General features: G+C 37.4%; 2 protein-coding genes across 6 annotated transcripts in view; one reads left to right on the forward strand and one right to left on the reverse strand.

The window, feature by feature from the left end:
- MFSD14A (major facilitator superfamily domain containing 14A) overlaps window positions 1-13290 on the forward strand; it is a 54900-nt gene extending 41610 nt beyond the window's left edge. For both annotated transcript variants that reach the window (XM_032262947.1, XM_032262948.1), the window contains 4 exons: window positions 7076-7188; window positions 8366-8463; window positions 10478-10641; window positions 11928-13290. In XM_032262947.1, the coding sequence (XP_032118838.1) occupies window positions 7076-7188; window positions 8366-8463; window positions 10478-10641; window positions 11928-12134 (582 nt within the window). In that variant the 3' untranslated portion in view covers window positions 12135-13290. The remainder of the gene's footprint in view (window positions 1-7075; window positions 7189-8365; window positions 8464-10477; window positions 10642-11927) is intronic.
- Window positions 13291-13553: 263 nt separating this feature from the next.
- SASS6 (SAS-6 centriolar assembly protein) overlaps window positions 13554-16497 on the reverse strand; it is a 60217-nt gene continuing 57273 nt past the window's right edge. For 3 of the 4 annotated variants that reach the window (XM_032262936.1, XM_032262933.1, XM_032262935.1), the window contains 2 exons: window positions 15521-15615; window positions 13554-15420 (listed from right to left, as the gene is read on the reverse strand). In XM_032262936.1, coding sequence (XP_032118827.1) covers window positions 15314-15420; window positions 15521-15615 — 202 coding nt within the window. In that variant the 3' untranslated portion in view covers window positions 13554-15313. The remainder of the gene's footprint in view (window positions 15421-15520; window positions 15616-16497) is intronic. The other variant, XM_032262934.1, reaches the window with a different exon arrangement.

Raw genomic sequence — 16497 nt, forward strand, 5'->3', positions numbered from 1 at the left:
TTGAGCAGAGACCCAAAGGTATGAAGAGCAAGCTGTAGGATTATCTGAAAGAAGAGAATTCTAAACAGTACAAGCAAAATTCTGAGGAGAGACTGTAGCTGGCATGTGTAAGAATTAGCAGGGATCCAGTGTGGCTCCGGTTGAGTAAACAGTTGAGAGCATCTTAGAAAATGAAGTCCAGGAGGTAGTGAGGGACCAGACCATGTGGGGCTTACAGGTCCTCATAAGACTTGAGTTAGATAGGAAGTCATTGGAGAGTTTTGAGCAACATAATGACATGAAAGTGTGTGTCTTGGAAGCCCAATTGGTAAATAGTGGAATATTAAGATACTAATCAACACAGGAATTTGGATTTTCTGAGGAGATATTTCATTCTGGTTTCCAAACTACTTCTGTTTAACAATAAAAATACTATTTTTCTCCAGTGACCATAATTCTCTCACATCACAGAACATCTTCCTCCTTTCTGTGAAAGAGCCCCACCGCTTTCTTGCTATTTGGCTTTTCGTTTCTGAGATTCTACAAAGATGATCTAGCCTAAGTTAATACTTTTTCTCACTTTAGATGTAATCTACTAGATTACAACTTGGTTTTATTCTAGGGTATTTTTAATTGATTTCTCTTGGATGGTTCACCATTTCTTGAGTAGGATTCCTTCTGCAGATCTCATGATTCATTCTGTTTTGGTGGGTTTAGCAACAGATTTCAACTTTAAATCCCATATGCCTCCCCAAGCCTCTGCACATACATATACATAGTGTTGAGTATTAGCACTAGTTCTGACTTCAGGTTTGTCCCGAAAAACTTCAATCTGGAAAAACAGTGCATTTAAATATTCATTCCTACCCATGAGAAAAGTGCTCTTCAAATTTGGAGGAAAATGTACTGTAGTGTTTATATGAAAATGACTTTAATAAAGGTTTTTGGCTGGGCGCCGTGGCTCACACCTGTAATCCCCAACACTGTGGGAGGCCAAGGCAGGTGGATCTCCTGAGGTCAGGAGTTAGAGACAGACCAGCCTGACCAACATGGTGAAATCCTGTGTCTACTAAATACAAAAAACTAGCCGGGCATGGTGGCATATACCTGTAATCCCAGCTACTTGGGAGGCAGAGGCAGGAGAATTGTTTGAACCCAGGAGGCAGAGGTTACAGTGAGCCGAGATTGCACCATTGCACTCCAGCCTGGGCCAAAAGAGCGAACTCTGTCTACAAAAAATTAAAGATTAAAAAAAAAACCGTTTTTGAGGCCAGGTGCAGTGGTTTATGTCTGTATTCCCAGCACTTTGGGTGGCCAGGGTGGGGAGACCACTTGAGCCCAGGAGTCCAAGACCAGTTCAAGTAACTGGGTAAAACCCCGTCTCTACCAAAAATAAAATAATAAAATAAAATAGCCCAGTGTGGTGGTATGTGTCTGTAGTCCCAGCCACTCAGGAAGCTGAGATGGGAGGATTGCTTGAGCCCAGGAGGTCAAGGGTGCAGTGAGCCACAGTTGTGCCATGGTACTCCAATTTGGGCAACAGAGTGAGACGTTGTCTCAAAAAAAAAAAAAAGTTTTTGAAGTATAACACAAAGGGAAATACACAGTTAGTAAGTGTACAACTTGATGAATTATCAAAGGTTAACCTGACCTTGCAATAGATATGATCAACCTGGTCATGAGTATCTTTTTTTCATACATTGCTAAGATTAGATTTGCTAACATTTTGTTTGAGCTTTAAATGAAGAGAGCAGACTAACACTGTAATGATGTGTAAGAGATTGATAGCTATGAGATCTTAAGTTCTGTTTCTTACATAAATGGCCATGGGAAATACATGCATCTAATAAATGTAGTCAGTGACACTGGAGACTCAGTGATGAGTAGAAGTTGCTTTTGAGGGTATTTTTCCCCTGTTTGACAGATGGCATCTGGCACAAGGTTACGCTGAAAGCCTCTGAGAGTGCAGAATCTGGTAGGACAGACAGGTAAATAAAGGAGAAAGGTGTAGTTGGATTTGTGTAGATAAGATCAGTGCAGCAGCAGAGCCCTGAAGGCAGTAAGATCGCAAAGGCGCATGCAACCCTCCACAATACCATTGCTGACACAGCATAGACACAGTCCATGAGCAACAAGGTCCTTAAGTGACCATTTGGGATTTGGTGCTTATGTAGAAGTAAGAATTAACATTTTGTATCATTACATACGAACTACGTTAGTACATGTATAGCCTCAAAGGTAGAAGAATGATCTTGTATTCTTGTTTATACAGAAATAAACTGAGAATGACTTGTCCCCTGTTGACCTCCTAAATCACTGAAAGACCAATGTATTTCTCCCTCCTCTCCAGCAGCACGGAGCTGCTAATAGCTCTCCATTTATGCCTCTGTTTGCTTTATTTCTTACCCATGTGCTTTTATTCCTGCTATCTTTCTGCCTCCTTCTGCCCCACCCTGAATATCCCTTTTCTGGGTCCCCATGCTAATGTGGGCATATTTCTATTATTGTACAGAATACACTGTGGTATAGATTTTCTGTTTATTGCCTTAGTTTGTGAGCTCCAGCAGACCTCTGAGTAGATCATGAGGTCAGGATTGTATCATACTCATTTTTGTCACCCTAGCACCCTGAACTGCCTATGCCCCAAGAGGTACTAAAGGTCATTGGTTTTTTCTATAATGTTAAAACACCTTTAAAAATTAGTTTAATTGGCACTTAACAATTGGAAAGTGTCATGTGAAAGTATGGTTATGTAGCTTCTCCCCCAAAATGATTAGATCTGGTAACCAGGTGTGGGCCAACCTTCCAGCGAGAGCCAAGTAGTTGCTGTCCCCTTTGGAACCTTTTCTTTCTTTGCCATCGGCCCCATTACTTCCTGGGCACCAATAGGTCTATGAGTTCCTATCACTTGCGCTAAGTAGGTGTTTACATGAGAACATCGATATAGTTCTACACATTTCTTTTTTCTCAGTGCTTTTCTGTCTAGCCCTCTCTATGGGGGTGACTTCCAGACTTACACCTCCAGTTCAGTCCCTGAGCTCCTTTTTGACACATTAGCTGGGTATTTCAGCCTTAACATGGCCAAAACTAAAATCTGGGTTCCATCCCTGCCTGCCACCCCCATGCTCCTCATCTCATTTAGTGACATCATCACCACTTGGTTTTGGGGGCCAGAAACCTTGCTGACATTCATGAATCCTTTCTCCTTAGCCTACATTCAGCCCATCAAATGATAGTTCCTAGCATCTCTGTCTCCAAGTTATAGCTTGAATCGGAGCATTTCTGATGTTCTCCATTAGTAGGAACCCAATCTGAGCTGAGGCCGTACCCTCCATCTGGTGTCTCTGCTTCCATCTTGCCTCACTGTAGCTCATTCTGCACTTGGCAGACTAATTTTTGTAAAATGGAAATTGAATTGCATCTTACCTATTTAAAAGTCACTTTCCTTTGCAACCAGAATAAAATCCAGACTATTTTCCTCCACTCTCCACATAGTTGAATATGTTCCATGCCAGTCTAGGCCCTTTGCACCTGCTGTCAGCCTTGTATGGAGTGTTTCTTTCCCCAGGTCTTCACATAACCTCTTTCCCCTTATTCAGCTCTCACTTCAGAAGGGCCTTCCCTGGATCCTGGTTCAAGCAGCATCTCCATCACACTACCTTATTTTATTTTGTTCATGGCAGTTTGGAGTATCTTGTTAACCTGGAATATCTTGTTAAATAAGCAGGCTCATATCCATCTTTCCTCCACTAGAAGGTAGTCCATGTGTTGATGGGTACTTTGACTTACCCGTGTGTCTTCAGGCCAAGAAAAAGAGTTGGTCTTACTAGGAATTTGGCAAATATCAGACTAACCAAAGCTACTCTTAGTGTTAGCTTAGCTGCTAATCAGCTATGTCATCTTGCTTAAGTCATTTAACCTTTGGGACTCAGTGCTCTTACCTTCAAAATGAAAGTTAAATTAAGGGACACCAAATTTTTTTTCTGTTCAAGAACACTGTTTATATGGCCGGGCACAGTGGCTCATGCCCGTAATCCCAGCACTTTGGGAGGCCGAGGCGGGTAGATCACCTGAGGTCAGGAGTTTGAGGACAGCCTGGCCAACATGGTGAAACCATATGTCTACTAAAAATACAAAAAAAAAAAAAAAAAAAAATCAGCTGAGCGTGGTGGTGTGTGCCTGTAATAACTACTCAGGAGGCTGTGGCAGGAGAATCTCTTGAACCTGGGAGGTGGAGGTTGCAGTGAGCCAACATTGCGCCACTGCACTCCAGCCTGGGGAACAAGAGTAAAACTGTCTCAAAAAAGAAAAGAAAATATATTCTCCAGTTAATCTCATCTATAAAATGGAAATGGGGCTAGTAATGCATTCTCAGCCTTTTTTATTGAACTGGGATTTATTCTTTGAGAACAAAGAAAGATACTGATTTCTGTAAATAAGTACACAAAGAGAAAGATACTGATTTCTGTAACTAAATAATTACTGGCAGGCTGGGTGCGGTGGCTCACACCTGTAATCCCAGAACTTTGGGAAGCCAGGGTGGGCAGATGACAAGGTCAGGAGTTTGAGACCAGCCTGACCAACATGGTGAAACCCCGTCTCTACTAAAAATACAAAAATTAACCAGGCATGGTGGCACGCACCTGTAATCCCAGCTACTCAGGAGGCTGAGGCGGGAGAATCGCTTGAACCTGGGAGGCGGAGGTTGCAGTGAGCTGATATTATGCCACTGTACTCTAGCCTGGGCAACAGAGTGAGACTCCGTGTCAATTTAAAAAAAAAAAAAAAAGCTACTTAATGGCTAGATGGGTTGAAGGGCTGTGAGATGACTGCATTTTATAAGCACTTTTTGGTAATATTCATGATCTGTGCCTGAGAAGTGTCAGCTTTCTTAGACCAGCATTTCAGAAAGAAGGCTTGCTCCAGGGTATACACGGCTGGCCCATGCCCCCTGTTCCCACTGAACTAGGAGTTGATGCTCAGCCATCCTCACTGCCCCTTGTGGCTGAAGTGCCAGGGATTTCATCATAAGTGAAATCTATTTTTTAACAGTATTTCTTCCTTGTCATGCTCATCATCATCTCAGTGAATGATGAGAACAAATGTTTTCTGCTCTGTGAGTTCCTAGAGTCATATAAAGAATCACAGCTTTTTAGATGAAAGTGCTACCTTTGTCCCGGGATGTTCTTAAAAGTAAAGTTATTCAACTTTGCATTATAGTTCCTTGTTCTCAGACAGTTCGAGGCCACAGAGGTTTGGGTATACTTACTCTTTTTCATAATTAATTGAAGTCAGGCTCTGATATATTCCACAAATAAAATCATTTGCAATCATTTCTAACCCTAATCAGAATTCTAATCATTTCTGATCTTCTGATTATTTTTGTAATATTGGCCACCACCCACAAGCCATGTTAAGCATGTTATTTACTTACATGCTTACATCAGAAGAAAGTAAGATGATCATACAGGTTACATTTGATTGGGGGCAATAAAAATGGAAAATATTTCGAATACTTATCATACCAGAAAATACTAGCTTGGGAGTGAAAGGGTGAACAGATGTTTCTCTTTTTTTTTTTTTTTTTGAGATGGTCTTTTTCTGTCACCCAGGCTGGAGTGTAGTGGTGTGACCATGGCTCACTGCAGCCTTGACCTCCTGGGCTCAAGTGATCCTCTGGACTCAGCCTTCTGAGTAGCTGGGATGATAGGTTTGTGCCACCAGCCTGACTAATTTTTCAATTTTTTTTGTAGAGGTGGGGTCTCTGTATGTTGTTTAGGCTGGTCTCCAACTCCTGGGCTCAAGCAGTCCTCCCGCCTCAGTCCCCCAAAGTGCAGGAATTGCAGATGTGAGCCACTGTGCCTGGCCTAAGGGTTTCTTTCAGTTGAAGTTTTTCTCAGCTGACTGCTGGCTCTGGGCAAGTTCCTTTTTCTGGTTTGGTTGCTGAAGAATATAATTCTACGAGGGAGCCATGCCTTGTGGAACTCAGTCTTATAATCACGTGATTTAAGTGAAAGTCTTAGAGAAGAAAGCTATGAGTTCTAATTGCTCAAAAATCTTTGAAAGAATCATTTGCTTTTCACTGGCATATTTGTGATGTAATTCTTAAATGGGTATCTCAATTTAAAGAATTCTAAGTTTACATTTTATGAGTTTTAAAGTGCCAGCCCATCATAAAATAGTGACTTCCTGAATTACTTTTACTTCTTTGTCTATGGACTTACTGTCTTATGTTGTATTTTAAAAATTTTTAGTTAGAATAGCAAAAAAAAAAAATTTCTAATGTTCCCAAATCACTGTGAATTTCTGTTAACTTTGAAAGAAAAGGGAAGCACAAGAAAACCTACCTACTGGTAATATTGTTTATTAACCGCTAACTATTGTCAGGCACAATTCTAAGAACTTTATGTAAATGTATCTCATTTAATTCACATGACAAAGGTTTTGAAATAGGTGGTGTTGTCCCCATTTGGAAAGACACAAAAGTGAGGCTCAAAGTGAAGTGACTTGCTCAGAGCCACACAAAGCCAAGATTATGATCCAGGCTGTTTTTCCAGAGTCTGCTGTTAATTGGTATACTGTATTTCTCCCAAATCAAACTTATTTATTTATTGTTTTTAAAAAATCATGGTTTCATCAGTAGATTAACTTAGGTAAATAACATATGAGTACTCATTGTTTGATGTCAGTTTTTATTTACTTGTGGAAATAAACCTTTTAGACTAACTTGGACCTAAACAAGCTTTTTTAAGGCTGTTATATAATGGGGATCTCCAAATCATTAATTAGAACTTTTGACCCTACCATTTTCAACTACTGATTTAAGTGGTCCTCAGTAGAAATGTACTGAGTAGAAAGTTTTATCTTTCGGTTTTTGAATTCTTGTCTCAGTCTGGATCTGTCAGGAGAGGGAGTTTTCATCTGCTTATGTGACCTGGACCAGTGATCTCAGACATATTCAGGGCAATTGTTGCTGAAAATCAGCCAAATTGTAGAAAAGTACCAAGTCCTTTTATAGTACAGATTGAAAGAAGTCACTTGTAAAAACTTTATTCTGATAAATTTTTTTTTTTTTTTTTTTTTTTTTTTTTTCCAGACCATAGTTTTGAGTTTACTTATGAGGTCAATTGGAAATAAGAACACCATTTTACTGGGTCTAGGATTTCAAATATTACAATTGGCATGGTATGGCTTTGGTTCAGAACCTTGGTAAGTATAAATATTTTAATGTTAACATTCTTAATTTTGGTGTTAGCCCTTCTGTTTTTATTTGCTTCTCAACTGAGGGATAGACTATAATGTCTCATACTATGCTTTTTATCTTTCAAAATGTGTCTAATGTAAGTCTGCCACTTGTATATTTATATATTCTAGAATGGCTTGAGGATTTAAAAGGTGACCTTTTATAGCTAAGTGACAGGCTGAATTTTTGAATGAGATTATACAGCTTTTGAATCTTCAAGGAGCATTTAATCTAAATCAGTCCATTAGTAGGAAAAAGTATTTAATCCCATAGCAACAAGGCCCTGAAAGTTATTTACATTTTTTTTATTTTTCTGGTTAGGAAAAAAAAAGATTGTATAACCAGGGATCATTACTGATAGCAAACAAGAAGTGAAAAAAATCCAGTTATTTTGGTGCCGGCCTCATGCTCTGTCTCCGCTTTTCTTAGCAGTCTGGTTTCCTGCAGGGGAGTTGAGTAGAGATGCTTGTTGTCAGGCTGCCCACATAGATAGTATTATTGTGCTCAGGTATTACGGGACTGAACTCCCAGGATTTGCACTAATATTTTAAACAACTTTGACTGCCTCATCTCTGTTTGGACTTGGGTATGAGTAAGCATCAAGAGTGTGATGATTTGTTCTCCAGACTAGCTTTTGCAAAGAGGTGCTCAAAATTGAAATTACCTAAACATTTCTTGTAAACATCAAGCCAGGGGCATCCAAGTTACTTGTTCCTTACTATAAGGATTAGATCAAATCAGCAATATCTTCACACTGAATCACAAATCCATAAGAACTTTGCTGAAGACTTTGGCTTCATGTGTTTGGAAATATTTGATGTTGTTTCTTCGTCTGTATCATACATTATCCTCAGTATAACCTCTCAACTGCCTATAGAAATAATACCCAGCACATTTTTCAGTTTGGAACATGATAGGTCTATTTTACATTATACTCTCACAGCACTCTTGTGAATTAAGTTACTGTCTTTGTACAGGGTTAGATTGTTAAGTGACTTGTCCATAGTCACCTAGTAAGCAAGTTTAGTTCTCCTTTTCTTCTACTACAGCCATTTCACATACATAATTACTTAAGTATGTAGTGTGACTTTCAGGTACAGTGGAGAAGAATTTACTGTTTTTGCTTTGCTGCTTTGATTACAGGATGATGTGGGCTGCTGGGGCAGTAGCAGCCATGTCTAGCATCACCTTTCCAGCTGTCAGTGCACTTGTTTCACGAACTGCTGATGCTGATCAACAAGGTGAGTTGACAGGAACCAGCGATAATTATTTAAAAGTATAGAATGTTCTAATCCTGTGTTCTGTCTCCTAGGTACTGAAACATAAGTGTATCTTCAGGGTAGAGGATTTTAAAATTGCTTTCGATGTAAACAGAAAAAGCAGATTCTAGGGTATTTATCCTTAGGTAGATACATATTCCCTTTTCTCTCACTTAGAATTTGGGGCTCTATCTGTTCTGTTCTTAGAAAATTTACTAATGAGGCTGGGCACAGTGGCTCATAGCTGTAATCCCAACACTTTGGGAGGGTGAAGCAGGCAGATTGCTTGAGTTTAGGAGTTGGAGACCAGCCTGGGCAACATGGGGAAACCCCATTGCTAAAATGCAAAAATTAGCTGGGCAGGGTGGCCCATGCCTGTAGTCACCGTTACTTGCGAGGCTGAGGTGGAAGGATCACTTGAACCTCAGAGGCAGAGGTTGCAGTGAGCCAAGATCAGACCACTGAACTCCAACTTGGACGACAGTGTGAGACCGTGTCTCAAAAAAAACATATACTGATGATACCGGCCACAGTATATTAACTAAACATTAAGTTTTTGCTGTGTTGTGTTAGATACCTTGTGGGATATATTCATAGACCTTTTATGAATGTTGTCCCAGCTACCTGGGAAGCTGAGGCAGGAAGATTGCTTGAGGTCAAGTGTTTGAAGCCAGCCTGGGCAACACAGCAAGACACCCATCTCTTTAAAAAAAAAAAAGAAAAGAAAAAAAAAAAACGCCTTATAGTTCCAGTCATTTAAAGATATATAACACAGCAAACATCTTTAATGTCATATGCTGCTTTTGTGTGTGTGTGTGTGTGGGAACATTTAATTCTTGGAATGCTAACAGATGAAGAATAATTCTTTAAAAAGGATGTGTTTTGTCTAGTCATAAGGAGAAAAGGGGCACTGCAAAACAGTGGCAATGATCACTTGGTTGATAAATGAGGAAGGAAAGGCCTATGGCCAAAGCAAGCTGCATTTTAAATTAGAGAAAAGATCCAAGAGAGAGAAACAAATATCAAATGCTATAAAAACAGTGTGATTGGCTCACGCCTGTAATCCCAGCACTTTGGGAGGCCAAGGTGGGTGGATCACGTAAAGTCAGGAATTCAAAATCAGCCTGGCCCCAACATGATGAAACCCCATCTCTACTAACAAAAAAAATACAAAAAAATTTAGCTGGGTGTGGTGGCACATGCCTGTAATCCCAGCTACTCGAGAGGCTGAGGAAGGAGAATTGCTTGAACCCAGGAGGTAGAGGTTGCTGTAAGCCAAGATCGTGCCACTGCACTCCAGCCTGGGCAACAAGAGCAAAACTCCATCTTTAAAAAAAAAGGGTGATTGGCCGGACACAGTGGCTCATGCCTGTAATCCCAACTTTGGTAGGCTAAGGCTGGAGGATCCCTTGAGCCCAGGAGTTCAAGACCAGCCTACGCAACAAACTGAGACCTCATCTCTACAAAAATTACAAAAATTAGCCAGGAATGGTGGTGCGTGGTGCATTAGCCTGTAGTCCCAACTATGGGGGAGGCTGAGGTAGGAGGATCATTGGAGCCCAGAAGTTGAGGCTGCAGTGAGCCCAGTTTGCACCACTGCACTCCAGCCTGGGTGACACCCCACTTTATTTTTGACTAAAAGGAGTCTTAAGTAGTTGCTTGAGGACAGAGTTTTTTTAACATTGGTACTTGTGAAATCGTGACTGATATTTAACCAGCCATGTTTTGAAGGCTATAATCTAGGGAAATAAAGTGCTTTTGCCCACTTGTTTCTATGTTAGACCATATATGGGTACATCTGAGCTCATGTTTGCATAGGACAGCTTATTACACTTTATAGAGCTTCTAAGTATTAATAGTTTTCAATGGCATTGCTATAAATTGCTAGTGTCTGATAAGAACCTTGATTTTAGATTGTGATTTCGTATTTGTACTGGTTCTAGGGTAGGGAAAAAATAGGTACTTTACTAAGTGGTAATTTCTTTAAACAATATAGGTGTCGTTCAAGGAATGATAACAGGAATTCGAGGATTATGCAATGGTCTGGGACCGGCCCTCTATGGATTCATTTTCTACATATTCCATGTGGAACTTAAAGAATTGCCAATAACAGGAACAGACTTGGGAACAAACACAAGCCCTCAGCACCACTTTGAACAGGTAATTCTCATCCACATGATAAAATTATATAGTTCACTTGGCTAGATTAAGACCAGTTCTTGGTCACAAAAGCTTTTATGTGAGACTCTATTTGAGACTGAATAAAATGTTTAAAAACCATAGTTTAAGGGACTGTGTTCTTCTATCTACCACCTTGTGAAATTGGTTATTTTTTTTTTCCACTTGAGAATGAAAAATTTTAAATGTCTAGTTTGTCAATGGCATATGTAACAAACCATTTCTCTATATTGTTAGTCTTTCTTTTGAAACTTTTGTAATATCACAGTTACGTATGTTAAGTCTGCCTTTTGTATGAAAAGTCAGTTATGTGCTGGTAAATACCTTTGTTCACTTGCTTGCTATACCTCCCTCCTCTCAACTGAAAATTAATGCCAAACACTGCTGATAATTTTAGGCAATATTAGCAGCTCATCAGTTTCCTGGTTTACTTAGCAAAGTTCTGCCTATTCTTCCAACCCACTAAGACTACAGTGGGCTACACACAAAACCAGCAGTGTAAGCTTTTACTAAGAATGATATAATTTTAGGCTAAAACAAAGATCTATTTTTCTTGGTTTTTCTGTGTTTTTCTCATTTTCAGTCACTTGAAAATATAATTACCTTCTTGAAACAAAGAAATGGTAATTTATTTTGCGACTGTAGTAAATACTGTATACTGCCTGATTTTTTTTGTTTTCTTTTGAGACAGTCTCTCACTGTCACATAGGGCTGAAATGCAGTGGCACAATCTTGGCTCACTGCAACCTCCGCCTCCTGAGTTCAGTGATTACAGGCATATGCCACCATACCTGGCTAAATTTTTTTTGTATTTTTAGTAGAGATGAGGTTTCACTATGTTGGCCAGGCTGGTCTCAAACTCCTGGCCTCAAGTGATATGCCTGCCTCAGCCTCCCAAAGTGCTGGGATTATGGTCTTGAGCCACCGCACCCGGCCTGATTTTATTTTTGAGGTCTTTCTATAAACGTTTTCCCCTTGGACTAACAAAATAAGTGAAGGCTCACAGAACATCTGTGTTCACATTTTGTGTTGAAAGTAATGATAGAATATTTTCACAAAGGCTATTTAGCCAGTTGTTATCCCCAGAATTTTATAGAGAATGAGATAGTATCCCTTTTCTCCTAAAAGGGGAATGCCTTTTATAATTATGGCTTTAATAAAGAGAGCAATTAACTTGTAATTCAAAAATTAATACTAAAAGGTATGCAGTTTCTCCTTAGGAGTAAAAGTACTTGTGTAAAATTCCTAATTACTTTATTCTTCCTCAGAATTCCATCATCCCTGGCCCTCCCTTCCTATTTGGAGCCTGTTCAGTACTGCTGGCTCTGCTTGTTGCCTTGTTTATTCCGGAACATACCAATTTAAGCTTAAGGTCCAGCAGTTGGAGAAAGCACTGTGGCAGTCACAGCCATCCTCATAGTACACAAGCGCCAGGAGAGGCCAAAGAACCTTTACTCCAGGACACAAATGTGTGACGACCGAAATCAGGAAGATTTTTCTATCAGCACCCAGGTCTTAGTTTTCACCTCTAGTTCTGGATGTACATTCCATTTCCATCCACCAGTGTACTTTAAGATTGTCTTAAGAAATGTATCTGCATGAACTCCATGGGAACTAAAGGAAGTGGGAACTTAAAGAACCGGACAGTTTTCCAAAGATGTTACAATTTCTTTTGAAAAGAAACCTTTGGTTTATTAGCACCAATTTCTTGCCACTAAGCTGTTTGTTTTATTATACATCCTTTAATTAAAAGCTATATATGTAACTTCTTAGATATTAGCAAATGTCTCTGCTACCATTTCATTAAGGTGTTGAGCTTTAACTCTATGCTGACTCAGTGAGACAGAGTAGGTAGTATGGTTGTGGACCTATTTGTTTTAACATGGTAAAATTTTGAGTCAGATTTTAATATTGTAAAATCTTGGGTCAAATAATTCAAAGCCTTAATGCAGATGCAGTAAAACAAAGAAATAGTAAATGAATTGTTTGCATTAAAAAAAAAAAAAAAAAACTCAACTGTACTAAATCTGAATCATGTTTCAAGCTTGTTTGCAGTACTTTTAAACATTATTCACTACTGTTTTGGAAGTGAGAAAGTATCAGCCATTTAGAATTTGAATTGGGGTGTTTAGAGCCTGTAAATCTAAATGCTGGCTCAAATTTGTTCCCCAGCTACTTCTTATACCACTATTCTTTTAATGTTTGCATAATCATAAGCACCTCAACACTTGAATACATAATCTACAAATTATATAGTAAAGCTGGTAGCCTTGAAAAAGTAAATGTGATATCTATATGTAGATAAATATATATAGTGGCCTTTCAGGACTGTCACAGTAACACTTTATTTACAGAGCTAATGTTTGTCCTAAATTTTCAGGACCCTAGAGGAGAGCTTTATACAATTACTGATGTGAATTTCTCTAAAGTGTATATTTTTGTGTCCAGTTATATTATTTAAAAAAGTGTTACTTTGTAAAAATTGTACATAAAGTACTGTATAGTTTACACTTTTCATCTTGTGTGTGGTTATTGCTTAATGCTTTTTAAACTTGGAACACTCACTATGGTTAAATAAGGTCTTAAAAGAAATGTAAATATTCTGTTAATAAAGTTAAATATTTTAATGATTTTTTTTTTTAAAGTCTTGATCTGTGAGTTCCTATAGGGCCTGTTTTGGCTTTGTTACCTTAATCATTTTTACAGTAACAAATCAAAGCATTATTCTTGCTTCGCATCCATTTCTTTTCCCTAAAAAAACTGTAGGAAAACAAGAGGAAAGAAACAAAAATGCAGTATGCAGATTAGCTGGAAGTACTTGATTTTCCAGTGTAGATGCTATAAATCATTCTTGTTTTTTTCTTAATATACTTTTTACATGTCATACCCCAAAAGTAATTTTAATAGTTTATTAACAAAGTTCACCGTTGACAGAAATAACATTAAATGCAACACTTTGATTATTAACACATGTACAATTTTACACTGCAAAACAATTTCAACTAAAAGTTTAAGAGGTAGAGCAAAGATTTAGCACATTGGAAGTCCATATACATTTACTACAAAAAAATTTGCAAGCTAATATTGAATGATCTCTATCCTATCTTTGTAAAAATTCGACTTTGTGTGTGTGTGTGTGTGTGTGTGTGTGTGTGTGTGTGTGTGTGTGTGTAAAGAGATATATTAAAAAGAGAGCTACCTGTATATCATGCATCCCATCCAAAACCTGTCACAACATTCTATATATATTACATAGTATTTACAACAAAGCCCCTTCCAAAATCACCAAGAGGCTTCTTTCCTTCAATAGCAAGTGCTTTCAAGTTATTGTACCAAGTATTCTCACTAATACAGTAGTGTATCTAAATGGAGAGGACACGGGGGAGTATCACTGCCTAACATTTACAGAATTTTCAGATTAGATCCCTAGTTTAAGACACTTTGAACTGCCAGTAGTTTCAAGATACTGGCTTCATTAAAAAAAAAAAATAGTAAAGATTCTTTGTCTTACCATGGAACTCAGTAACATTATTATTATATCATTAATATCTTGAAATGTTTCTTCATCTGTGTAAGAACGTATTTGAAAGTAATTTTAAAATTATGACAAGCATTAGTACTTTACAAAGACTGATCTAGAAGACTCTTTAGAGAATGCTACCAGGTATTGTCAATAAGAAAACAAAATGAGGCCCTATGATTCTAGCTGAATTTTTAAAAATCAATTTTTCCCAAGGAACAATTCTTAAAACTTTTAGATACAGAGAAGAAAATTGTACCTTCTAACAGTTATTTGTTCTGCCTAGTTTATTAACATTGAAATCAACCCAAATTCTGATACTATAAAAATAAATAAGTGAATATTCATGATATAGATTTTGTATGGTACCAAGTTTTAAAATTCCACTGATAACAGATTTAGCTGCATAACTAATAAAACTCCAAATGGAAAAAAATTAAGATGAGTATAAACATTAAGGAATGTTTATAAATGAAGTTTAAAAAACTTGTCAGTTCAAATGACTAGAGACCCTATACTTAATCTGCTCACATACACTGTCCAAATTATTTTTATAACAAACTTATTAATAGCAAATTTAAATGTTTCAAGGAAAAAATGCTATGAAGGCTTAATTCATTTCAGTTAAATTTAAGGTAAATTTAGAACTTTTCCCTTTAATGTAAATGTCATCAGTAGTACATTGCAGGAGGTAACCATTTTCCCTCATAATTTCAGATGTTGAATTTAAAAGTTTTATTTTACCAATGAAAGTGATGAAATGAATTAGCATTCTTTGGTTGCATAGTATGAGATTATGAACAAGTTTTAGTTTGCCCGGATTTTCAGTGTGATTAGAATCTCCCTTATAAGGATCAACTCTTTCCTTAGAACTGAATTTCTAAAGATTAGCTTAATAAAATTCCTACTATTATTCTATAAAACACCGTGTTCACCAACCAAAAAATGTCATTTACTCACAGTCTTTACCAATTCCCAAGTAGAAATTTGTTCCTGTAACTTAACAAAGGATTCAGTCTAACAGCTCAAGTAAAATTTGAAACTTGCTTATTTAGGATTTGATTTGTGTTGACATATTTTTTTAAGCACCTGAGTTTCTAAAATATCAATAAAAAGTAAAACATGACACTAGAATTAACTGTTTGGTAACTGCCCAGGGAAATATGCTGAAGATGCAGAGGAGAGCACTGTGGGTTTGGAAGATGTCTGTAATGCTCCTAACGTGCCATCTTTCTGATGGTCTGCAAATGAGGACAAAAAAAGGTTACTGGTATTCATTAAGTCTTCATACATTACATTTAATTAAACTATAGAGTACAAAATCCAGGAATGCCTGCTCACCTGAATTATTAAATAGGTTCTGACTGAGTCCTCGTAAAGGAATGCTATCTTCTCTTTTCTTCAGGTATTTGGATTCCAAACCTAAATTTTCACTACTTAAAAAGAAAACAGTAATAACTTACTTAACAGTCTTTATCAGTTAATTTTGAAGGTTTATCTCATATGTATACACATAGATAATGTAACTAAGTTTTATTTAAAACAGCTTTGTTCAGATCACATTCTTCACTGGCTTCTTAAGCAAATTTAAACATAAACCAAAGTAACCTCAGTAAACAGTATATTATAATAAACTAAAACTTTTAAGAGCTGGGATAAGGATAGTGGGAAAAATGAAAATTCTACAAGTGCCACAAAATGTAAACACTAGCACAAAAGTGATACATGACAAAAATACATGCCTTGAGAGTAACACTATTAATTTCTAAAGATTTCTTTTTCCTTTGACCAAAAGCTCTTCACAATTTTCTAGTGCTTCAAAGTAGTCATGACCAAATATTAATACATATCACACAATAATAAATTATGGTCAAATTAATACAAATGAGAAAATCTGGGGGAGAAAGAAAGCATTTCTTTCTGTATGCTTCCTTTCTACCACTGCCATCCTTTCTAAATCTGTCCAGTGTTAATGGTTTCCCTAGTATTACTTGTAATAACAAGTTGAAGGCTCTTGCAAAACAGAATAAATCAATCCTTTAAATTAAATGATGGTTGCTCTTTACTCAATGTTCAGAAAAAAAGTGGGTGAATAGACTTTTTCTATTTTACTTTTTTCTTTAATGTTTGATACCCAGTGGCCACTTTTTGCCAGCTGATGAACCAGAAAAAGAAAACTCAAAATCACTGAACAGTGCTAATTTTATGGACAGTTGGTTATATTTGACTTTGTACTATAAATATGATTGTCATATTTTCTGCTAGTAAAACCTCTCTGTCTATAAGGATTTTTTTTTTTTTTTTGAGACAGATTCACA

The sequence above is a fragment of the Sapajus apella genome, unplaced genomic scaffold, assembly GCF_009761245.1.
Source record: "Sapajus apella isolate SASKATOON/1434 unplaced genomic scaffold, GSC_monkey_1.0 scaffold133, whole genome shotgun sequence".
Taxonomy (NCBI): Eukaryota; Metazoa; Chordata; class Mammalia; order Primates; family Cebidae; genus Sapajus; species Sapajus apella.